This window comes from Nipponia nippon, unplaced genomic scaffold (genome assembly GCF_047370975.1).
Source record: "Nipponia nippon isolate SJK-2023a ecotype South Korea unplaced genomic scaffold, ASM4737097v1 scaffold_8, whole genome shotgun sequence".
NCBI lineage: Eukaryota > Metazoa > Chordata > Aves > Pelecaniformes > Threskiornithidae > Nipponia > Nipponia nippon.
Window position 1 is genome coordinate 7,836,464 of NW_028262402.1, and position 23,977 is coordinate 7,860,440.

The 23,977-nt window shown below is 46.6% G+C and overlaps 1 protein-coding gene, 1 long non-coding RNA gene and 1 pseudogene across 2 annotated transcripts; 1 reads left to right on the forward strand and 2 right to left on the reverse strand.

Annotated features, from left to right (window-relative positions):
- Positions 1-307: 307 nt before the first annotated feature.
- On the reverse strand, positions 308-13,126 carry LOC148050441 (uncharacterized). The gene is made up of 3 exons (XR_015701053.1): positions 12,868-13,126; positions 12,278-12,411; positions 308-958 (listed from the first exon to the last, which is right to left on the reverse strand). It is a non-coding gene; the product is annotated as an uncharacterized LOC148050441 (long non-coding RNA).
- Positions 2,331-4,321, forward strand: LOC148050442 (E3 ubiquitin-protein ligase Topors-like; annotated as a pseudogene).
- A 3,793-nt stretch (positions 13,127-16,919) lies between the features above and the next one.
- Positions 16,920-23,624, reverse strand: TMED7 (transmembrane p24 trafficking protein 7). The gene is made up of 3 exons (XM_087741920.1): positions 23,280-23,624; positions 20,238-20,483; positions 16,920-17,811 (listed from the first exon to the last, which is right to left on the reverse strand). Exons 1-3 carry the CDS (start codon positions 23,463-23,465, stop codon positions 17,575-17,577), a joined length of 669 nt encoding a protein of 222 aa, XP_087598046.1. The 5' UTR covers positions 23,466-23,624; the 3' UTR covers positions 16,920-17,574.
- Positions 23,625-23,977: the final 353 nt, after the last annotated feature.

The window sequence follows — 23,977 nt, forward strand, 5'->3', positions numbered from 1 at the left end:
CTTGCTTCTCTAGTTGGAATTCTGTAATAATTTGTAATCACATATATTTGCTTTACTGTTGTAAAATATATACATACACTTGCTTTCCTAGTGATAATTTTGCAGTGACTTGTAGTATATATTTGTGTATATTTATTTATTTATTTATTTATTTTTACTAACAGTGGTTTTGTAGTAATTTGCAATAAAGACATTTTCAGAAACCCAGATATCCACGTCTTTGTGTATTGCAGAATCCTGAGAACCCCATGGTAACAATCTCTACGCACCCACAGGTTGGGTAACCCTCATAGTTTGTGATGGCGACCGCTACAGATGCCTTGGAGAGGGGCAGCTGTGCACACACTGGGAGCAGGAGGCCGTGGGCTGGGGAGGAGTCCCTCTCAGGCATGGCAGCAACAGCTCCTTTGGGGAAGGAGCTCAGCAGGAGGCTCAGGCCATTCGATTTGTGGGATTTTTTTTAGCATATCCCAAGTTAGCTCCAGCATCCCACAAATACATCACGGTCAGCTTCTCTGCCTTCATTTCAGATGCCACCACTGGCATGCAGAGACCATCCTGGAGCTGCAGGTGGGCAGATAATGGTTTCTGCAGGGTTTTGGGTTGCTCTGTTTTGCTGCAAACCTTCCAAGTGCCATTTTGCAGTTACTGCAAGAGAAATCATACATTCCAGCTTTGTTCCTTCTGGGTAGCTGAGTGTTCCTGATCACCCAGAGTTGTTTTTCCTGTGAACTGCCATGAGATGGCAAAATATTCCCCAGCACTGTGCCAGAGCCTGCTTGCCAGCACTGCAAGCTTCAGGAAAGAAGAAAGCGGCAGAATTTCTCTCTCCCTTGGATTAGCTGCTCCTCTGCATGTCCGGGGGTGCCTCTCCAACAGCTTCCGAAGACCAAGAGCTGCTCATTGTCACTGGTCCCTGGAAGTCCAAGGCAGAGCATCTGGAGTATTAGGTATACCTCTGAACCAGAAAGATGACACCAGATTCCATCAAAATCATAAAAAAGGCAAAGTGAATATATATCACAGTGTGTCGTATTAATCCTCTTTTAATCGATGTCTTAATTTTAGTCTACATTATGTTCAAGTGTAAATGTTTTTCATTTGTGCATTCTGCAGCTCCTATACTCTCATTTTGCCATCTCAACCATCCAGCCTTCTAGCACACAGAGAGCTCTGCAGCTTTCTGGTCCCATAATAAAGCATTACACACATAGATATCATTCTGTATGTGCATTGTTCAGAGAATGCTTTTGCATTTTATATTATATTAATTGCTAAAATTCATGAGGTTGCTCTTCCCTTATGGCCATAGTTTCTCCTACTCAAAGATATGCAAGTCATCTTCCTCATTAGCTCTTTCTCTCTCTCTTTTTTTTTTTTTTTTTAGCAGCCAGGATAACTCTGTTCTGGTTCTGTTTATGAAAAGAACCAAAAGATCTGAAAAAACTTTGTCCCAAGATTACCATTCATTTTTTGCTTAAATTTTAAGGTCTGGCTTCACCAAGTGCATTAATAGTGTAAGACATCCCCAGCCATCACTGTTTTTGATATTAAAACTGCAAGTTACCCAACTAAAGTTGTCACACAATTAAAACCACATTCTGCTGTGCTAGTTCTACAGCAGTAATTACACTTGCACATCATTTATGTTGCTGTTGTCTTTCATGGTGAAGGGGAAATTCAAATTCTAAGTGCTCAGCAGTGGTACAATCTGGCACAGAGGGCAAGAAGGCCCAGCTGCAGAAGGGGCTGCACTGGCCACAAGCAGGAATGCCAGAGACAGAAGGACTCCTTGCAAGGGAGTGAAGTTCCCCTTGGTGATAAGAAACAGCCGCAGCATTGTCTTGTGGCCATTCTGGTAGGGGAGAGCTCAGGGGCCACCTTTGGGCAGCAGAGCTGGGCTGGGGGACAGACCAACGGCGGGGCTGAGGTGCCCCAGGCAACTGCTCTCAGGATGGTTGCTGGTGCAAGCATACATAAGGAATCATCTCCTGATGTATCTTTGCAGACTCCATGTAAAACTGCTTATGGTGGTAGGACTCTGCCCAATGCACTGTTTATTCAATTTTTCTTTTATATTAAAGCACAAACATGAGTTTAATTACCCTTACCATGAAAATTCCCCAACACAACACAGCAGATGTTTGCTGCTTGCAAACAAGGCTAAGCGTGGTCCCTAATCAGGTGTGGTTTCCTGATTAGGGACTATGAGGGACAGCAACAACAACTCCTTCCTGCGCATATAGTATCAGCCTCCATTGCTGGTGCTTTTGAGGACCACTAATGCAAAAGTTGGCCTGCAGCACCACCTACCAGAAACATGGCAAACTTGGAAAGTGGAGAGGGACCTGGCACTGTGGGTGAATGCCAGCGGGAGTGGATGGGGCCAGAGCAAAATGGCCCTTCAGGCTTCCCCCTGCCGGCGGGGGGCAGGACCCAGCAGGGTGGGAGACTCTCACCCGGGGCTAGCCACTGACCAGCCAGGCTCCCCTGCAAATCCCGGCTTTGCACAGGGAAAGGCAGCCAGCTGGGGGAGGCATCATCCAGCCCCAGGCAGTCCAAGCTGACTGGTCTCACCATGCTCCCCCTCACAGGAGACCTCTGCAGGGTGTCAGGAGTGGGGGGATGAGACACACAGTCACGGCCGTGTGTTGCAGGTGACGAAGCTAGAGCAACACAGAAATATAGGAGATGAAAACAAGAAACGATATTTTCTTTTTTCTCTTCATGCCATGTGCCTGTGGGGGCGGAAGGCCTGCTGTGACATCACCGAGTGGCGGAGGGTGACATCACCAAGCGGCGGACTGTGTCGTCAGCGGGTGACGGACTGTGACCTCATGTCCCTTGCTGCTTATATTCGGGCACCGGCATGGCCTGGACCAGCCTGGCTCGGGCCTGGACTTCTGCCGAGCATGCCTGCGAGGTGTGGAGGGTGGAGCAAGGCTTTTCCTGGTGCCGGGTGGTGCTTTGGGGGTTGCCGTTGTCAGCTCTCTGTGCCTGTCCTGGAGCCATCGCCTGTGTTTCCCCGGCCCTGCCTGGTTCAGGCAGCTGGGCACCGCGGGGTGTGCTTGCAGCAGCGGAGGTGAGCCGTGCGGGGGAACGTCCCCCTGGGGTGCCCGTGGGGTGGGCAATGGGGCTTGGGGAGCTGGGAGGGTGTCCTTCTCGAGGGACGTGAGCATTTCTTCCTCCCCTCCTTTCCCCTTCCCTCCCTGGGACAGCGAGTGACTGTGGCCTCTTTCCATTTTGCAGTGTGCAACACCCGCTGCTGTGGCGCCAGCGAGAGGGAGCAGCTGCTCATCCTCGGTGCTTCCCAGCTTGCTGCAGCATGCAGAGAGCATGGCTGCCGAGAGCAAGTGGAGCTGCCCCATCTGCCACGATGATCAAGATGGCGTTGCCTACATGTCACCTTGCCTCCACCAGTTTTGCTTAGACTGTGCACAGCGCTGGGCACGGCAGAAGCCAAACTGCCCCCTGTGCAAGTCGGGGACGACGGCCATCGTGTTCTCAGTGTGGTCGGAGGATGATTATTTGACGTTCGATGTCCCAGGCCCTGCAGCAGCACCAGCTGGAGACCACCAGGACGAGCAGGGGGGCTGTGGGGGCAGTGCCCCGCGCTCAGGTGGGCGACTTCCCTCCCGAGGTCTGGGCGGACTTTTTCAAGAGCCACCCAGATAACATCAGGCCCCTGGTGCCGTGGCTGCGACAGGAGCTCGCGGTGCTCTTCGAGGAGTGGTGGTGGGAGGTGGCTGTAGTGGAGGGAGTCCTTGTGGGCCACCTGTGCCTCTGGGGGCTGGACGAGGTGGTGCTGGTGCAGAAGCTGCAGAACTGCCTGCAGGAAAACACAGGAACATTCGTCCGCCGGCTCATCACCACCGCCGTGTGCCTGTGTGGCAGGGAGCTGCGCCGGCACCTGGGCCAGCAGGACCCCTGCGCTGCCGGTGGGGAGGATGCCAGCCCTGCAGCCAGCCCCAGCCCCAGCGCCTCCCGGGGGCTGACTCCAGATTCCAGTCTGGCCTCCTCCAGCAGCCCTGCAGGCTCCGACGTGGAGGAAGAAGCCGGCACGTGGGAGGCCGCCCTCCGCGGGGGTCCCAGACGCCCCCCATCCGCACCCGTGCCTGCAGAGCAGGAGCAGCCCCAGGAGGAGCTGGGGCAGGCGGCGGCGGCAGGTCCCTCTGCCCAGGGCTGCAGCCGCAGCCCCTCCGCTCCCAGCTGGGGCAGTGACCGCTGGCGTGGGGTGCCGCAGCGAACCCCAAAGAGGAGGGCCCCCGGCCCCCAGGACTCTCCCCAGCCCTGCAAGCGGCCACCCTGCTGGCGGCACTAGCAGGGCTGCAGCAAGCCTTGATTCAAGAAAAAGGAAATAAATTGCTATTTCCCTGACATGGTTTCTGGGTGCTGCTTTCTCCCCCTTCCCCTGGTGCCTCTCCCTGCTCCCCACGCCCCACTGTGGGTGGCACCAGCCTGACGGGGGGCACAGCCATGGGCCCCCGGAGCCCCTTGAGGGCAGAGCAGGCAGGAGGGGAAGCTGGTTTTGCAGCAGTTCCAGTATCCTCAGCCTGCATCCAGTCCCTCTCTCTGCCCAGCTGCTGACACTTCTGCTCTGCTCTGGTTTCTCTCCGCTGTCGGACGTCGGCCAGGGCAGCCTCGCTACGGGGAGGGTTGTGAAGGAGGCACGGACAAGGGGCAGGGGCATCCAAGCCAGAGGCAAGCCTTGGGCTAACGGCCTTTGGCAGGTACCGAGTGATTTCTGCCAGCCCAAGCCTTCACCAAGGAGAACAAGTCCTTCAGCTTTCACCTCGTGCAGGCTGGCATGTCACTTCTCAGAGAAAATGATGAAGAAAGGTGATGTCGTCCCGGATCACAAAACAACTCCTTGCTAGAGGTGATAGTCAGCTTCTGGAAGCTCCGGGCTCCTCGTCCTGGGTAAAGTGATTCATAGGTCTGATAGGTGCTCCCAAACAGGGAAGTAAAAGGTTTTCTTTGCGTAGGGGTGGTGGGACCAGAGATATTGCCAACATTTTGTACAAATGTCCTACTCCAGGACAAAGGTGGAGTGAGAGAAGAAATGTAGAAACATCACCAGAGGAGGAGAGAGAAGGAGCATGAGCTTGGGAAGGTGCGGATGTTGACAAGAGGCACGTGCTCCATGTTACCTCTTTGCATAGATACCCTGTGCACTCAGGTTCCCTGTGCACACAGTTACAGTACCAGGAGGGCTTTGGTAGGGAAGTGTCTTCTTCTAAGCCGAATCCTATCAGCAGTAGCTCTGGGGGAAGGTACAGTGACGGCTGCATTGGGTTGCGTTGGGTTGAGCTGGTTTTCGAGCCCAGGTCACACAGCTGTAGAAACTGCAATGCCATTAACCCACGCTGTCTTCTTTACAGCACAGCAGAGCGTAGCGTAGCATAGCGTAGCGTAGCATAGCGTAGCGTAGCATGGCATAGCATACACTAGACTAGACTAGACTGTTTCAGTTGGAAGGGACCTACAGCGATCATCCAGTCCAACTGCCTGACCACTTGAGGGCTGACCAAAAGTGAAAGCATGTTGTTAAGGGCATTGTCCAAATGCCTCTTCAACACTGACAGGCAGGGGGCATCAACCACCTCTCTCAGAAGCCTGTTCCAGGGTTTGACCACCCTCTCAGCAAAGAAATGCTTCCTACTGTCCAGTGAGAACCTCCCCTGATGCGGCTTTGAACCATTCCCACACATCCTATCACTGGATCCCAGGGAGAAGAGCTCAGCACCTCCCTCTCCACTTCCCCTCCTCAGGAAGCTGTAGAGAGCAATCAGGTCACCCCTCAGCTTCCTCTTCTCCAATCTAGACAAGGCCAAAGTCCTCAGCCGCTCCTCACAGGACATGCCTTCCAACCCAACACCATCTTTGTTGCCTGCCTCTGGACACATTCGAGTACCTTCACATCCTTCTTAAATTGTGGGGCCCAGAACTGCACACAGCACTCAAGGGGAGGCCGCAGCATCGCTGAATACAGTGGGACAATCCCCTCTCCTGACCGGCTGGTTAGGCCAGGGCTGATGCTCCCCAGCATGCGGTTTGCCCTCTTGGCTGCCAGGGCACACTGCTGACTCCTACTGGGCCTGCTGTTGACCAGCACCCCCAGGTCACTTTCTGCAGGGCTGCTCTCCAGCCACTCTTCTCCCAGTTTATACTTGTGCCCGGCATTACTCTGTCCCAGGCGACTCCAGAGAGTCAACAGCACCTTCCAGTTTGGGATCATCAGCAAACTTGCTAATGATGCGCTCAACTCCTGCATCCCGATCGTTGATAAGAATATCGAACAGGACTGGCCCTAGAATTGAGCCCTGCGGAACACCGCTGGTGACCGGTCGCCAGCCAGATGTAGCCCCATTCACTACAGAGCCCCCCTTTGAGCTCTGCCTTGAATGCAAGCTGTATCTGCTTTTTAGATCACACCAATCTGACCTGGGCGCCCTTCTGCACCTGTGTGCTTTCTCCCAGCTTCTACTTTATTCCTCCAGCAGCTTTGAATTTTCAGTGCCAGAAGCCTCCCTTCCTTATGGTCCAAGTGCAGCCTTCTCTTCTTGTTCAGGCTTCTGTTGTCCCAGGCGGCTTCTGAGTGCTTCACACATCTTCAGTCCTTCCTCTCTACATCTCATTTGGGCACTAAGACTCTGGATTTCTGTGTATCCCTGGCTTCACATGTGGAATTGACAGTGTTTTGAGGAAGGCAAGGCCTTGATCCTCAGACACCTGCCTGACAGCCAGAACTTGGCCTCTTCCATTTACCTGCATCAATGATCTGAAGATGGACCAAAATAAGAAGCTCTGACCCTGGAGCCTCGCATCTAGATGTTGCATGATGCCTGCTGCCTTTGAGCCCTGCAGCGGGTTGTAGTTTAATTTCATGAGCCCAGTTACCCAGGTCAAGTAACAGAATTTTGAGCCAGCACTAGCTGCTTCTTGCTGTCCTTTACGCTCTCTGCTGCCTCCAAGGTGCGCCGTGATCCCAGCTGTAGGATGGGCCTCATCTAGGAAACTGAGGCAGTTTGAGGAGGGCATAACTTGCAGAGGACTGCCGCAGTAAAAGTGGGACTGCCCTGCACCTCCCCTGGGGGCGTTTCTCCATTTCTCAGGTGCTGCCATTCGGAGAACTCTCCAACTGAGAGAACAAACATGTCCTCTCTGCGCTGGCAGATCCTTGTGCGACAGCCACCACCAGGAAAGCTGCGCCTCATAAAGCAATCACGCACTTTGCATCCTGCCTGCGAACTCCTGTACCGCCAACCTTCAAGTGGATCTCTGCCTCCTTGTGTGCCTTAATGTGCTGTTTGGGGGAAGCTTACGCTCACTGAACTTCTGTAGTTCTGTCGCTTCAGCTCTGCACCTTCCCCAGCGCAAATGGCCACAGCAGTTTCCCTGCTTGCCGTTCCCCATGTTGCTCCATTACTGCCCTTTACCTTTGCCTGGGCCTGGGAAAAATCTGGCCATGCAAGCTAAGCACTGCCTACACTTCTTGCACTCTTCTTCCTCCCAGCCACCCTAAACAAAACTGCCATGCAGACTGTCCTGCTCACTGTCCCTTCATCTCTACTTCGTAGAATGACACTAACAGCAATCTCCTTTGGCTACACACATGGAAACACATCATCTTCCCTTTGGGTTTTAAGAGGGTAACAAATCTCAATAGAGGATAGCAAGAAGTTCATTGTGAGTGTTTGTAGGACACCTGGTTTTCAAAAAGGTTTGGCGCTTTTTGGGAGGCATTCAGGTGTGCATCCAGGCTGACTGCTTTTCCCTTACTGCTTGCTGTTACAGATACCCCTATGACCTTTTCATGTTGAGCCCTTACCCCTCCATGCCAGTGGTCTGATGTGGCTGTATGCAGAATGCCTTGTAAGGAGGCAATGGATGAGACACAACACAGAGAACATAGCTTTGGCAGGAATCACACGTTTCCCTTTTTGCATGTTTTCTTAAAAGCTCTTTTTTGAAAGAGGAAATAGGCCTTTTGTAGTTTTTTGCTCTTTCACCGCAGAGTCCGAGATACGTTGAATGAATAGGACTTGCTCCGCTGAACTGAAGACTCAGCATCGCTGATACTGTTGCTTCTCCAGGTTTCTTGTATCCTGACATTGGCTTCAGGTTCCAGCTATCCCATCACCTGCGGCATTATCAGTCTCCTCCGCCCTGTGGGAATGATTGCCTCCTCCAGGAGAATGAGGTGATGTGTAAGGGGGTACCATGACCAGGGCCCAGGAAGGTTTAACTCTCGCACATTTCCATCTGTTATCTCGGTCTGCTGTTCATCCTCACTAGACTTCAGACAGACACCCATATCCAATACCCAGTCATTCAGACACTCTGGAGACCGTTTGTTGTGTCTTGTTACAAGAGTAATTTCCTTCTCGTTCAAGAGAAAGACGTGTCACTTACAGGGCACTGAGGGATTTGGCTCTCCTTGTCAATGCCTTGCCTTCATGGAAGGGCTCAGATCAAGATCATTCTCTTTCCCTGGAAATAAGGTGAGCTAGCAGCAGGCTACAAGTTCTCAGCCATGTAAAAAGAAATGCTGAGGAGCAATATAGCCACGCTGTCTGGCAAACACAGATTGTAACAGGTTGAGCAAGAAAAAGCTAGGATCTCTCTGTAACGAAGCCTGAATGTGTTGTACTAGGTGCTCACCCTCTGCTATGCATCCTGAAGGAGAAGATGCTGCCCTACTAGACAGCTGGGCAAAAGGGAGTCTAGGGTCAGTCTCTGTCCAGCCACTGTTTCCCTCCATGCACTTGGCCTTAGGATAACCGCAAGACTTCAGAGAAAGATGATGGCTTCCGTTAATGAAAATGAAGCCCCTGAGTAATTGTGTGGGTTCAGTTCTTAAATGCTGCATTTTTCTTCCTGCCTGCACAGTGGGTACGAGTGTGCCTTCTTGCCATCCTTTATTTTATCCCAGTTAGACTGCAGGTTCTTTAGGCTGGATTTCTTTTTCTTTCTCTGTGTGTATATATAGGAAAGTGCAAAGTAATAATCTCTCAACAGCAGTCCTACAGGCCAGCCACAGGGCAGGCAAAAGCGAGGGCACTGTACTTTTGAAACACCCAAGCCAACTTCAACATATACGCCAGTTCTGGGGGGAAGGGCAAGGGAGCGCAAGTGGAGCTTGAAGTCAGAGGTACATGAAAACTATGGGGTCATGTCTTTATTCAGAGTGCCTGGTAGAGCACAGTGAGCATTTATTGGTCTAGAGAGTACAGAGATGTCCCCAAAGTACCCGGCTGCTCAGCCTCAGGACTTTGCTATTAAGCCATCACTTCCAAGTGATTTAATAGGTGATACCAGCCACGCAGGCCTCTGTGGGCTGAAAACATAAACAAGAACAAGCCTGAGGGTTATTAGGTTTCACAAATGGGGCAGGAGTGTTGCAATGCTGTTCTGGGATCTGGAGGCTAATGTGGAGTTGAGACAGCCTTGCTCCATTGCCTGACTCAGGTATTGCCTTGGTGTCCCTTCCCCAAGCTCACTGAAGGATGTGAAACAGAAGGATGTGCCCTCCTCTGGTCCACCACCTTGTCTGTAAAATGGGAAAAAGAACCTTTCTTGCTCCAAAACCACGTCAAAGGAGCTCATGTTTGCCATGTGGGAGTTAAATACCTGTTCAAATGCACCTGTTTCCTTTTCCCATCTGATGCCACCATCTGGGTGCCCAAGTCCGGGTGATTAATATCCTTGAGTCAACCTGCAGACTTGCTGCATCGTGTGAAAACCATCCTTCGTCTAGAAGATCTTTTTGGCGCTACTTGAGATCCAGGGCTTGTCTCTGCATTGCCCCTCCTATTGGGGGAGTTTGAGACAAGGAGCAGCACCTGCTATAGAGCTTCCTTGCTGTCACCACAGAGCAATTGCGAGGACAGTCCCGAAACTGCCCTCAAAGCAAGAGCGGAGGAGCAAATCTGCATGCAGAGCTGTGTAGGGTCTGTTATTTCTAGCAGAGTGCCAAACAGTTAGCCGAGTGCATGAGTTTTGGGGGTGTGATGGCTCTGAGTCTTTCCGAATTCCTTCGTTTCCCCTTTGTCTTCTCTCACTGTCCTTTGCTTCTGATCTGCTAAGGGCTGCCTGGGGAACGTTCCTTGAGACTTGGGAGCTTGTATTTTATGACAGGCCATTCATTTGCTATTGAGTGCTGAAGGCACCCTCTGGAGCGGCTGGAGGATGTTCTTTGAGCCCTTCTGGAATAAATGCTCATTTCACGGTTGATGCATCTGCAGATGAGATTTAGTGGTCCAGGTAATCCCTGGCTTTGTCTTGCCACCTTCTTAGGAGTTCAGTGGAAGTGAGTGGCTCTGCGTGCCATGAAAGCATAGATCCCCTTGAGGGATCGGGGCCTGCAGAGGAGGAGGCACACCCAGATGGCCCAAGTACCAGGCTAGCCCCGGTCTCCTGGGGTTTTTGTTATGACTTCAAAACTCCTTTTAGTCTAAGCTTACTGGGAATTTGGGCTGTATCAGCATGCACCAGATGTATCACAAGGATGGAGGGGCTTATGATTATTATTATTGCTATTTGAAGGTGGCAAAAGCTCTTCTGGGCTTTCTCTGCCTAAACATCCCGAGTCAGTGAGAGTGTCAAGTGACAGTCTGTGTTCACCAAGAACAGATATCCTTACTGCAATTCAGTGTTTGGTTTGTCGGCAAATGGAAATGACAGGAAGAAATATGGTTTCTGCGGTGATTTCAGGCTGTTGAAATTCTCACGTTGCAGCAAGACATCCTGATTTCAGCATTTCTGAATACCTTCCAACGCAGCACCTGACTTCTGCCGCCCGTGGGCATTGGTTTTCATTATGTATTAGTAAACGAGGTGTGCTAGCAACGCGTTTATTAGCACTCCTTGCTCTGACTCCATCATCCTCACCTGTATTTTGAAATGCAAGCGGATTTCTTTCTAAGGTGGCATTTGCAAGAGGGTGGAAGTTTGCCTTGCTGCACAATACCACTTAATGAGGTGTAGCCCACTAAGGGCTTGGCCCAGGGATTTGTACAAGTGATGAAACACAGCCTCATTTCCTGCCCTGTGAATTTTCAGGGTTTGGGGGCTTTTGTTTTAGAGGAGAGCAAGCGTGGTGTGGTACTAAGTGAGACTTACTAAGTAAGACTGCAATGTCTTACGCATCTTTGACTGTGAGTGAAAGAGACGTGTGGGATCGGTAGGCAGCTGACCATCTTACGTCAGTTTAAGACAAGCAATGACACTGAGAGCTGTGGAGTCCTTCTGGGTTTGTGTCAGTGGGATTAAAGGCCGGTTTGATGTGAGGCAGAATATTTCACAGGTCACAGCACCTCCTGTTTGTTACCATACTCTATTCTTCACGTTCCCTTTCCGTAACAGCCTACTGTTCTTCCAACCTCCGTCCACACTTTGACAAATGTTTCTTCTCATTTCCCTTGGGGCAATTTTCATTGAATTCCTCATTATGGCTGTGTCAATATGTGTTAGAAAGAGTGGATTCCGGTGTGAATTACAGCTGCTCTCTGCAGATTGCGCTGTGCACCCTTATTGGGGGCAGCAGCCACCAAAGGCCACCCACACCCCAGAAAAGGGAGCACCTGTTGTCCACAGGGAGCAAGCTGGGCATTCCTCAAGCCTCCCAAACCTGGCACATGGGCTTCTCTCCCCGCTCTGTCCCCTCTGTCCTCTCTTCCTTCCTTCCTTCCTTCCCTTTCTTCCGCTCTCACTTTTCCTCTTTCTCTTCCCCCTCTCTCTTCTGCCTCTCTTTCCCCTCCTTTCTGTCCCTGTTGAGATACTTCCCTGACACCCAGTGATATTGTGTTCTCCGAACACCAGAGCAAAAGGCAGTGCCTTGCCAGAAAAGCTCTTGTCTCATATCAATACATTAACATTCTCAAAGCTTTTTCCCTCATGTTTGATTTCTTCCAGAAAAAAAATGCTACTCCTCAGTTCTTGATATCCTACATATCAAAAACATCAACATACTTTCTTTTTGGTAATTTATAAAGACTACTCATTTACAGCAAGGAATGAACAAATTTGCTGTCCTTGGCATCAGGAAAATCCACATACAGAAATTTAGGAAAGAATACCCAAGACACAGATAGGAACCAATCACATCCCTAACAAGAAGGTTCTTGCTTAAACCAGGAATACTCCACCAAGTGGAGACCTCTCAGATACGCAGCTGATCGCTGACCATGCGCCGTCACACACGGCTGGCAGGAGGTCGTGACAACCTTCCCGTGGCAGCACACCAACAAAATGCGTTCAGCTATGAAACGCGTACCTGAACAGTGCCGGCTGTTGAAGGGACGGCATCCTGCCATACTGCGTCTCGTTTGCTGCACTCTGAGCTGGAGAGTGTCTCACAGTGAGACAGGCAGGCTATGGAAATATTTAGGAAGTCCTGTTCAACGGCCCCTATTGATAACCAAACACACAATTAACAGCAGTAAAATTGAGGAACGTGGTGTCCCTGTCAAGATTCGTTTCTGCACTCTGGTAAAACCACAGCACAGATGAGTCATCAGAGGAGGACTCTGCATCTTGAAAACAGGAGGATGGCAACAAGGCTACAGCATACTCCCTGTGTGACTCCTTTTCCTGTTAGCCCACCAGCAAAACAGCCTGTAATGCTAAGAAATATAAAACACAGATGCACAAGGCAATCAAATTGCTTAAAATCGCTGTGTTGCACACCAGGGATGCTGAACAGACCACTTGCACGTGTCCGGGTTGTTGTCAGCAGGCAGAGGACAAGGCGTGAGTGGGTCAAATCCATCTGGTTAGAAGTATCGCAAAGTAAAACCACTTTATGCTTACGTAGGATCTTACCCTGAGGTTTGTAACGTGGACTTTTTAATACAAATAACGAACCTGTTGAGAGCTGCTACTGTTGGGTAACCAGAGTATTTCCTAAGCTGAGATGATTCACCACTTCCCCTCACGTCTCACACCACTTCCTCAGTCAAGATCGGTGGCATCCTCAGTGTGCACACACCATAACCTCGATTTTCTGGAACTTGAATTGACAGCCGTGGAAGTCAAGGGGAGGAGTGTGAGAGAAAGACATCAGTCTCATTTAGGGCCCATGTTACACTCTTGGTTTCATCTCACACCTGGAAGACCGCTCCTCCACCGAGCTATACAGAAAAAGGAATTTAATCTGTTTTTAACAACAAGAAATCAGGTGGTGTTGGAAGATTTTGATCACTTCAGGGAACATGCCCATGGTCTTACTGACAAGCAGAATTAGCACTCATCAGCTGTAAATGCACAGAGACTACCTCAGTGGCTGAAGTAATGGTAACTGGTAACTCAGTAATGGTAATACGGATTGCTAAGACTTAGTTTTAAATAATCATTGGCATTAGATGATCCCCTTAGTGGTGGATTTCTCCATGAGTATGACTTCCTCCTGTGAAGAGCCCAGCTAGGCAGAAAGCAAAGGTACAAAATGTTTGCACACCAAGAATAATGGTTAGGAGACACACTTTGATGGGACCTGAAGGTAAATCTACACAAAAGCCTCTGAAGGCAATAGCAATGACTCCAAAGTTGCGCTAGACAATGTAAATCTGAGTTCTTGATAAGGCGCAATAAGCTTGCTTTCCTTTAGAGATGTAGAATATAACTATACACTGCAAAAAACCCAAACTACTTAGGAAATTGGATCCGTATCACATGATGAACATCACTCACACACCAAGCCCAGAACCTGTCCTAGAGTAACCTGGTGCAGCCTACCAGCTTTCTGCACCCTGATGTGTTACACCGTAACTCCCCGCTGAATGGCAGGGTCAGGCTTTAAAAATGTCTTTCAATAGTTGTTGCCATTGTGTAAGTCATACAAAACCCAGGTTGCGGTGCCTCTGCTGTGGTTGTGCCCTCGGGCAGCCTGGCAGTCCGACAAACTGTTTAAAATGGATTGCAATGGTCCAGAGCGCATTTCTACTTCCTCCTCAATAAAAGCCTTCATCATCGTACAACCTCATCTTTTCACTTTGTCTAATTTTTTTAAATTTTTTTTTTGTAAGATGATCAGCTTTCAGTGGAAAAATGCTTCAGATCACTACTTATCTTAAGCTACTTTAAAATCCTGGGTACGAGGCTCCTAAAAAAACCTGACCATAACAACAATACATCACTGAAAGATTAGAATTTACTCATACTTCTGGACAAAAGCTTTTTTTTAGTCCAAGCACCATAAATATTTTTGAAAATTTTTGAATGTACAGCAACTGACACAAGAGAAAACACAAACGGGACACAAAAGCCATTTTGGAAGGTGCCCACACAAAGCAATGATGCCTACTCTATCTGGTTGTTAAAACCTAACTGGTATGGGCTGAGATTCAGCAAAAAGCTACACAACATAAAAATATCTCAAATCACACATTTAGTTACTATGTAATATTTTAAGTTTATATCCCATCATTAGACACCACTAACTGGATGCACCCGTCTAGCTCATCCCATATTAACCCTGTATCTACAGGATTAATCTGAAAAGATGCAGTACAGCCCAAATAATTCCTGGCATCTGTAGCCAAATACTTTGAATTCCACTCCAACGGGAGCAGATTTGTGAATATTACTGCCTGCACTGCTAACATGCTGAGCAAAGAGCCAGTAACCAAATTATCTTGCTGAAACTTGAGCTGTTCCAGTGAACTGAAAGCACAGCTAATTATGAACAGCAGTGGACTGGTATGTTTATTGATGTACAGGAATAGAAGTAATGATCAAGTGTCAGGTGGTACATTAACTGTAATGTGTTAAAATACAAGTTGACTACTCAAATCATCATTCAAAGCTTTTTTGAAGAATAATGCTCCCCACTCCCACATGCAAACAAAACAATCAGACCACATTCATATATTAATTTTTATTTTCCCATACAATATTCACAGGGTCTGCATTTTGACTTATTCAAACTAAACTTTTTTTTGCCCCCAAACTAAAACAAGAACTGACATTTCAGGACATGAAAAGAAGTTCTGTAAACATAAAACATCCAAGGAATAGCTGAAACTCAGGGTCTTTAGCAATTAAAAACACAGTCATATCCCCTTTAACGCAGGGCGTTTACTTGTGTATCACACCATTAACCAAACTATTCTTTTCATATATTAAAAAGATGCAGCTTTAACCAAAAGTCACAATGCATTTCTTCACCCACTGCGTGTTAGCATGTGTTTCATTATATCCTATTCAGTCACTTATTTTAAAAACTATGTACAGCTATGTTCAAACGTGTATTTGTGCCATGTTTTTAATAACACAAAAATAAAGGCATTTTTAAGCTATTGCTGCATATTATGCAGCAGGATACCAGAGGATTGGTTCGGATACCTAACTTCAATGCAAAAATCAAGTCCACTAAACCTCTGCAGTGGGAGTAATATTAAGCTGAACAGTCCCACTTCACACATTCAAACATAAAGAATAAAGAGACGTGTACGTAATGGCCAACCATTATCTGTTTTATCCCATCGTTTACCAATTTTGACAGCACACAGAGCAAGTCAGTGAAAAAAAACCCAACATGTTTCAATCCTTAAAACAAATGCTTTTGTTGTGATTAAAGCTACACAAGTGATATTCAAACTCCGGAAGATAATAGTGGACACTATCAAAACTAAATCCTATTTTCATCCGACACTTGCACAAAGTGTACCACTTGCTTCATTATTGTGTGCGATGCAGCACAAAGAGTAGTGAATATCAGTTGCCGAAACACAAGAATAAAGCATATAGGTACAATCAAGAACATTGTGTGCAGGCACAGATTTGCATCATAAGAAGAAAACATTAGGGGTTTTTTTGTTTCTGATCTGTGTGAGTCTAACTATTTCTGGGAAGCTTGCATCCTGAAATGGGACTGCAGTATTTAAAATTCAGTACAGGATAGAAAAATGTTATATATATTCCTGCATTTTACATACCTTAAGCTTTTCAATACCCCCATGACCTTTTGAATAATTTTGTAGCTGCTTGAGGTTTTTCTTCAGTTTCCAAAAGAGCAGTCGTTCAGTTCACAACAGAGGAGGTGCACTTTTGTTTATTTTTTTCAGGCATCACAAGATGTTAAAAATCAAGTCATCTTAGATCAATTCTTCAGACTCAGTGTCACCTGCACATGTAATTTCAATTTTTTGCTAGAAATAATACAGGTAATTTAAGGGTTTATCATTCTTTCTCTGCTTGCTGAGAACTCGTTTAAGCATCTTTTGAATTAGCCGCTAATATACAACAAATTTTTTCACTTTAGTTTAGTTTGTGTGCACTTACGAATAGGTCAGTCAACTTATTCCTCCAGAGCCATTTGAAGGAGTTTAGCCTTATTATGACCAGCTCAATTCAAGCTACTTGTAGGTATGTACATTTACTACCTTCCACACCCAAATAAAACAAGACTTTACAGTACATAAGCTACCAAAGACATGAGCAATGGAAACAATGTAACTACAACTCTACCAAAAAGATAACCTGAAATATTTAAAACATTTCCTGACCACTAGCAAAAAAGAGTGGCAATTAGATGCACAAGGCCATCAAATATCAGTGCACCACACACAGGAAAGTAAAATTTACAGCACTCGTGCAATGCAGTATCAATATCAAATTGGCCTCTTAATAGGAAAACAATTTAGTAAAAAGCTTTGTATGTGCCTAACACACAATATAACCTCGTCCAGTGCTGGTGCTGTGCTGCTTCACAAACCAAGCTACTTCTGGTCTTAAATCCAAAAAGCAGCAGCAGCATATATGCGTATAGAAACTGTACAGTTTCAGTGACAAAGTTACAAGATTCCTTATTTTATTGCATGTATTTTAAATAAACTTGGAGATTTGGAGTTCTGAATACAGAAAGTGGATTTCCTGAGTAGTCTCAGCTTACAATTTGTTCAGTGAAACAAACACTGTAAAAGAGGAAATGTATTTATTTTAATACAGAAGAATGTATGTTTAAGCAAACATACTCAAGTATAAAATTTAGCAAGTTTTGAAGGTGGAGACTTACCAGGCTGATGGAGAATTTGCACCATGATGTAGTGTCAAGCTTCCAACAATTTTACAAATAAGCAAAGGGTATCATTAATTATTTTTTTAACAGCAAATCAAAACAGTGCACTACAGTTAATCACATTTGCCTTTTTATAATTCAATACATTCATCCTGAAAATTAAAATTAAAGCAAATTTTTATATATATTGGCTCTCATATCAGACACTAGACTGTTGGGTTATTTTAAAGTGTTATGCTGCAGATGGCTAATCTTGCTGGTAAAAATCAAACTCAGTTTGGATTAACATCATTAGAAATGAAGAGAGGCTGGTCACTGCCAGATATTTAATACAGGAATAAAAAAAAAATTAAGTTCCAAAGTATTTTTAAAATATTTCAAATCATGTGTCCCTTTCATAACATTTTGGGTCTGTTCTGTGTTTTTTAAGGGATGAGGGGTGGACACATTTGAATGTTGCATATACTCAGATCCTTTGTACCTGCAATTAATTGGAGAACAGTAATTTTTACAGATGAGTAGCACACAATGACCTGAAGCACTACGACTACCAGTTATGATCCAACACGTGTTGTTGTGGTTCTTTTATCCGAGAAGAAGCTTTTGAGGAGAAATACCTGCCCGATACTAACGACAAGAAGAATGATTGCTTCCCCTATTGACCAGTAGGCCACCCTTGTGTTTAAATCCTCTGCTCTGCTGCGGCCCTGCGCTTCCCTCAAGCGGAAGTGAGTCTGATAATCGATGACAGACTTCAAAGCTTCATGAATTGAAACACACGCAGATTCCATCTAGAGAAGCAAACAAAAACACACCACTGAATTAAGAACGCTTCTAGTGCTTTTTCTGCAAAGTTTTGTGGTTTGATATTTAAAATTAGGATTCATGTAACTTTGCAAGCTAAGGAGTAACTCAGTCCATTGTCAGACTGAAATACTGTAAATGCAGTAAAATTTAACTTACATTGATCAAACTCCATACACAGGAATGTGACAAGACTATTAAACACAGAAGCGTGTAAAACTGTAGATCTAATAAAAGGCAACAGGCTCTGAGAACGACTAAACAATCTTAAATTCATGTATGTTTGGGTTCAAAATGAACATCAGAAACACTTTTGAAATGTCGGTGATCTCCCAGTTGTTAATTCCACACATATCAGGAAAACAAAGTTGCTTATAACATTAAGATACACATAGTATAGATTAAATGCTTCTGTGTTTCACAAGTATGACATTCTTCATTGCACAATTCTCACTGAAGTTATAAAACATCCTAAAAATTGACATTACTGAACTCAACATGTTCTTCTGGCAAGAGACCCTTCTCTTAGTCATGCACACAAAAAGTGGTTAGAGGGAGGACAATTATGTCACATTTCAGTGTTTCTGAATGCTCCATAATCATATAACAAATACTGAACAAATAGCCCAACTTGTAATTTTTCATTAAAAAAGTATTGCCAGTTTTCCAAGCCCTAGATCATTTTTCACATAAACTTCTTCCACTTTCAGTTTATAGTCTGTAAGTAAAAGCCATTACCCCTCACTGTGTTTTGCTCACCAAGAGATTCATCAATAGATCTTCAAAATACTTAATTTCTAGTCACGGTTTGTTTTTCTGTTTTATGGCTTAAAATTAGTATTTCCTGAAGATCAAACAACACAACCTATTACAAAAGGAAACGTTTAACACCCTGACAGGACCACTCTCAGTTACTTGTATCTGTGTCTAACCATCTTTTCAAGTTGATGTCTTTCAAGACAGGTGTCTGAACAAGTCTAAGATATTCTTCTCAACAAAATTCAGGAAAAGGTTTTCCAAACTAAGTTCTGCCGTTGGTCTCACTGATAAACTATAGAGCTCTCCTAGTCTGCACAAGAGATTTAAACACAAAGTCACTCTGGTTTTAGGGATTTACCTTTTACTATCCCTATGAAAGGCTGCCCAAATTTGGTCATGCTACAAGCCTCAAGAAAAGTGCAACAAGAACCTTCTTACCAAAGATGTGCCGTACTCTGAAAACTAATCCTCCCTTTCCCAAATACCTTATTTGCATTGCGTACGCTACAACCCAGTGATAAACTATTTTTTTATGTATCTTCTCCCGCAGGCTGCAAGGGGCTGCAGAGGTGCTAGACTCAGAAACCACATGTTCTGCATGTTCTCAAAATCTCTCTGCTGATGCCAAGATAGCAAAAGAAAAAACAGACGTAATGGGACATACAGACTGTACAGAATGAAGACTAAAGGAAAAGAGATGGAAAGATTCAGGATCAACAATTAGAATAAAAAATAGAGCAGAAGAGTGACAAGAAGAAAGAGGTAAGAGCTGTAGTTGAATTCACAGCAAGTCATCTACTCATTACAGATCTCAGCTACTGCAGACTTAAGTGAGGTAAATTCAAGTGAGATTGGCATTTGGGAAGCAGTATTTATGCTGTCAAGTCCAGACTAGCAAAATAGTGACCATGTCCAGAACTCTTTAACAGTTGTTTGAAGCGAGGTTTGGTGATGGTTATAATGTAAGAGCATTAGTAGGAATTCATGAAGCAAGTGTTCCAAGGGAAGTTTTGATGGATTTAGATTGCGAAGAGGTGGTACAAAACTGTAAAATCCCGAGAATACAATAATAATGCTCTGACACTTCGTAGTGTCTTATAAAGAACAAATATCCAGAAGCCAGCTAAATATGGCTAATTTTGTTAATTTGTTTATTTTGCTAGAATTTTCTTCTTCATTTTAAAAATGGCAGTTACATGAGAGGTCAGCTTAAGTCCTCTCCCAAAAAAGACTCCACCATTTTAAACATAAAAACAATTCTCAAAGTTTCTCCCAAGTTTGGAAATTTTGAAAACCCTGATCCACCGATATTTACAGTTTGTGAAATCCATACTTCAAGAGGCAGAGAACCATGGCATTAAAAGGAAGTTCCCTTAACAACAACAAAAAACAAACAGAAGGAGATAGTGGCCTGGAGTTTAAGGTTTAAGTTACTACCCTATTTTTCTCTTAAGCACTTGGTGATTCCTTCTCAGCTCTGCTCTATGTTCTATAAATCCTATCTTCAGAAAGAAAGCTTATTTGTAGTAACTCAGATTATTTTAAAAGCTTCAATCCATTGATTTTCAAAAGTGAGATAGATATCTAATGCAGCTGAACTTGGGAAAACATTGCCTCCACCTAACAGCTGCTGTCAAACACAACAGCATTTTACCTGGGTAAGTGCAGTTACTCTGTTCTCACTAGGAAACAGTGGTGGATCTTCTCCAACCTGGAAATCAAAGTACACAGTTTTGTGTGTGAAAGTAGAGAACTCGTTGCTGAAGCAGAATTTGTATGTTCCGTTTCTAGATGCAGTAAATGTGAAGCTATCATATTGTTTCTTCATCTCTTTGTACAATACAGTGCCATCGGGATCTTCCAACCGACAGTCAACATCATAATGACCTCCAGTGATCACCTGAAAACAAAAAACAAGAAATTGTCTTTTTAGGAATACAGACATATATGCATTTCTTCTAAGAAGTATAATTTGTCAAGTGGCACTGCAATTTTTTTTGCTTTAACAAATGTTATAGAATATAATACATTAACTTTAAAATCTTTCAAAGCAAGTATGCAAAATTATTTTCTTATGGAAGACATTCAAAATACTTTAGGTTCAGGATATGTAATCTCAACTATGTTTTCAAACTGTTTACGAGAGCAATTTTAGTTTTACTTTGTTATAAATAACCGTACAACAGCAAAGGCTGCAGTAGATGAAAGCTGACGGGGCATCAAAGTGATTACTGTAACAAATCAACCATTTACTGTATTCACAGGTCCTCCACGGAATTGATTCAGCCAGAGAAGATTGCTAACATGCAGTAAGATGGCTCCTTTCTGTAGGGCCAAAATAGTGTAACTACCCTATTAGCTCCAGCTGCTTTAGGCTGCAGGAATGGCATTCCACCAGTAGAACAGGTATTTCAACCTGGCTGTCTTCACCTGCATTGTGAACAGAGCAATGTTCTGTGGGGTCTGCTGCCTCCCTCCTGCACAGCTAGGCACAGCGTTTCTTCCCAAAACCAGCACATCTAGATAATGCCTACAAGTGACTCAAAACTTCACGCGATTGTCTCAAAGTTCTTTTCAGGCTTCGATGGTTGCTGGTCTACAGCATACTGCTCTGCAGACTAGCTATCCCACCTCTAGAGAAAGACTAATTGGTAGCTTAGGTATTCATAACTTGGGTGTTCTGACGACTCTTAGGTTAGTAGTTTTACACCTAATCCTTGCTTCAAACTTACTGCTTTTAAGATACAGCATGCTGAAGGAAGAAGAGACTTATATCTAAAGGCATGTCCCTTTTATGTGTGCAGAAATCACTGAAATATTTTAGTATCTGAGTATCTGCACTTCAGCTCACATAGTACTATTTAAACTCACAACAGTTTATTTAGGTATCAAGTTATTAAAACGATAAGGTTAATGGTAGAACTGAAATAACAAGAGATCTCAGCAGTAGCTGCTCCATAAACAGGAAGTTTTAAAAATACTCAGTTGGCAAGCAGTATCTTCACAGTTTTTCCAAAAATGTGATGACAGGATACAAAGAGCAAAAAAATTTTGGTGTGTCTGGATCTCTGGATGTCTTTCTCTGGGTGTCTGCATCTACTTGGGATTTTCATACAGAAATGCTTACCTGGTTGGAAGGAAAAACAACAGTAAGGTTTTCTGTAATGAAATGATGTTTTTGAAGTATGATCTCAAATTTGACAGAGGTGTGCTTTTTACCAATTACATGAAAGTCACTCACATTCAGTTATATTACACACCCTGAAAAGGCTAGCTTACATATACATGGTAAAGATTTGCCAGAGCTTTAGAGTTCCCCTAGGATTCCCTCCCACAGAGCTTGCTTGAGCCTCTTCTCAGCTCTCGAGACATACTGCCAAAGGACATGCACGCAGCACTTCAGTCTACTGGCAGATGGTCAAACCCAGACTTCACTTTTAACAATGCCGCTCCTGTTCCGATCACCAACAAAGGTGACAACAGCAGGCTTATCTGTCCAGCAACGTCCAATGATATCCACTTCAAAACAGGGAGGAAAGTACTGCACAGAAAAGACTTTATGAAAGTAACAGGCAGGGACAAAAGACACCTGGGTAGGGAAAAAGCTGTATCTAAGAAAGAATTAGAACACATAGGACAGAGTAACAAGGACTGATATTTGGCAGCAACACACTCCAAAATACAAAAGGCGGGCCAGCAGTCAGAAAGAAAAAAACACAGGACTTCAACCAGAAAAGTTGGACCATGAAAGTACACAGCCTCTTCAAAAGCTCCCAAAGGTAACTGTGACTCCCATCGTCAAGGATGATTTCTCTCTTATGCTGCTGCTGTACTATCAGTGACTTCACCAGCTGAAGGAACAGATTGAAAGGTTCGAACTCTGCTGATACACGCAAAGGCACCAAAACTGTCAGGGCTGTTTGCTTGATACATCTCAAAGCTGCACAGCATGCTCTACCATGATGGCTGCGTGTTCGAACTGTTAGAAACTGGGAAAAGTAAGAAAAACTGTGCAGCCTCACTTAATACGTGCATGTTAACCACAGACTTCAAGAAGATGTCAGTTGCCTGCATGTTTTATTTTTTGTAAGACTGCTGTCTTGCTATGTGCCCGGGACACTTTGCTAGTACTGCATACCTCTTCCCTCACTTTCCTGCTGTTTGCTATGTGACCATTTGAACCGTACTCTGAAATGAGAAGCATTAGCTGCTTATGCTGTATCGTGCTCATCATGCAAATGCTCCACAAACCGCGAGGAAATCACTTTCGCGGCATCTTGTTGGGCAGGGGCGCTGGAGGTATTCCCCACGCTCTTCAGACGGGGCACTGCAGGCCAGAGATGAGGGTAAAAGACACGGCCAGCTTCCCGGGCCGGCGTGAGGTGTCTGACGGAGCTCTGAAGCGAAGGCAGGCCCGCCCGCCGGCCGTAGCGCGGCCTGCGCTGCTTCCTCCGCTGAGCTGCCAACTCCGCATGGGCCTCAACCGCTGCTCCCGCCCCAGGCGCCTCTCCCCGACACTCGCAGCGGCGCGCAGCGAACGAAGGAAGCCGAGCGGCTCCCCCGCCAGCACAAGGCCCTCGGACCCCGCTCCCCGGCGCCCGGCCGGCGCCCGGCTCCGCCAGCGCGGCGCGGCGCGCCCAGCCCAGGCCCGGGGCGGCGCTTCCCCGTCAGGCCGCCCCCGGCCGCCCCCGGCTACCTGGAACTCGAGGGTGCACTTGGTGCCCTGGGCGATCTCCTCGTAGAAGCACTGCTTGGCGTTGTCGGGCAGCTCGAAGGTGATCTCGGAGGCCCGAGCGGCGCAGGCCGCCAGCGCCACCAGAAGCAACGACGACGGCGACAGCCGCCCCCACGGCCCCGCGGACCGGGAGCCCCGCAGCGGCATCGCCCGGGGCGGGGAGAGGCGAGGGGGGAGGCAGAGCGAGGCGGGGGCAGCGGGCGGCCCGGCGGAGGCGGCGGCGCCGGCGTGGCGGAGGGGCCGAGCGAGGAAACGCGCCGCTACCCGGAAGCACTCGCGCCGGGCGGTGCCGCCCTCCGGGAGCGCTTCCGGGTGAAGGCCTACGCCCGCCGCGGGTGGTTTTGCAGACGTGTGTGGGGCGTGGCCGGGGGCGTGGCCTGTGCCCGCGGCGGGCGGTTGCCCGGCCGTTAAACCGTCTGCGCGGTTCCTCGCGGCGCGATGGCGGGCTGGGGCAGCGGGCCCTTGCCGCCCGGCGCAGGTGAAAAGCAGCCGCAGTGCTCGCCGCCTCCCAGGAGCCGCAGGCACAGGAAGGAACCCGAAGAGCTCGGCTTCGCGCCCTGCTCGCTGCTCCAGAGAGAGAAAATACCCGGTGGCGTGCTCGATAGTCATTTTTACAAAGTAAAACAGATTCAAAAGAAGAAATCAAAGATAACCGCCAC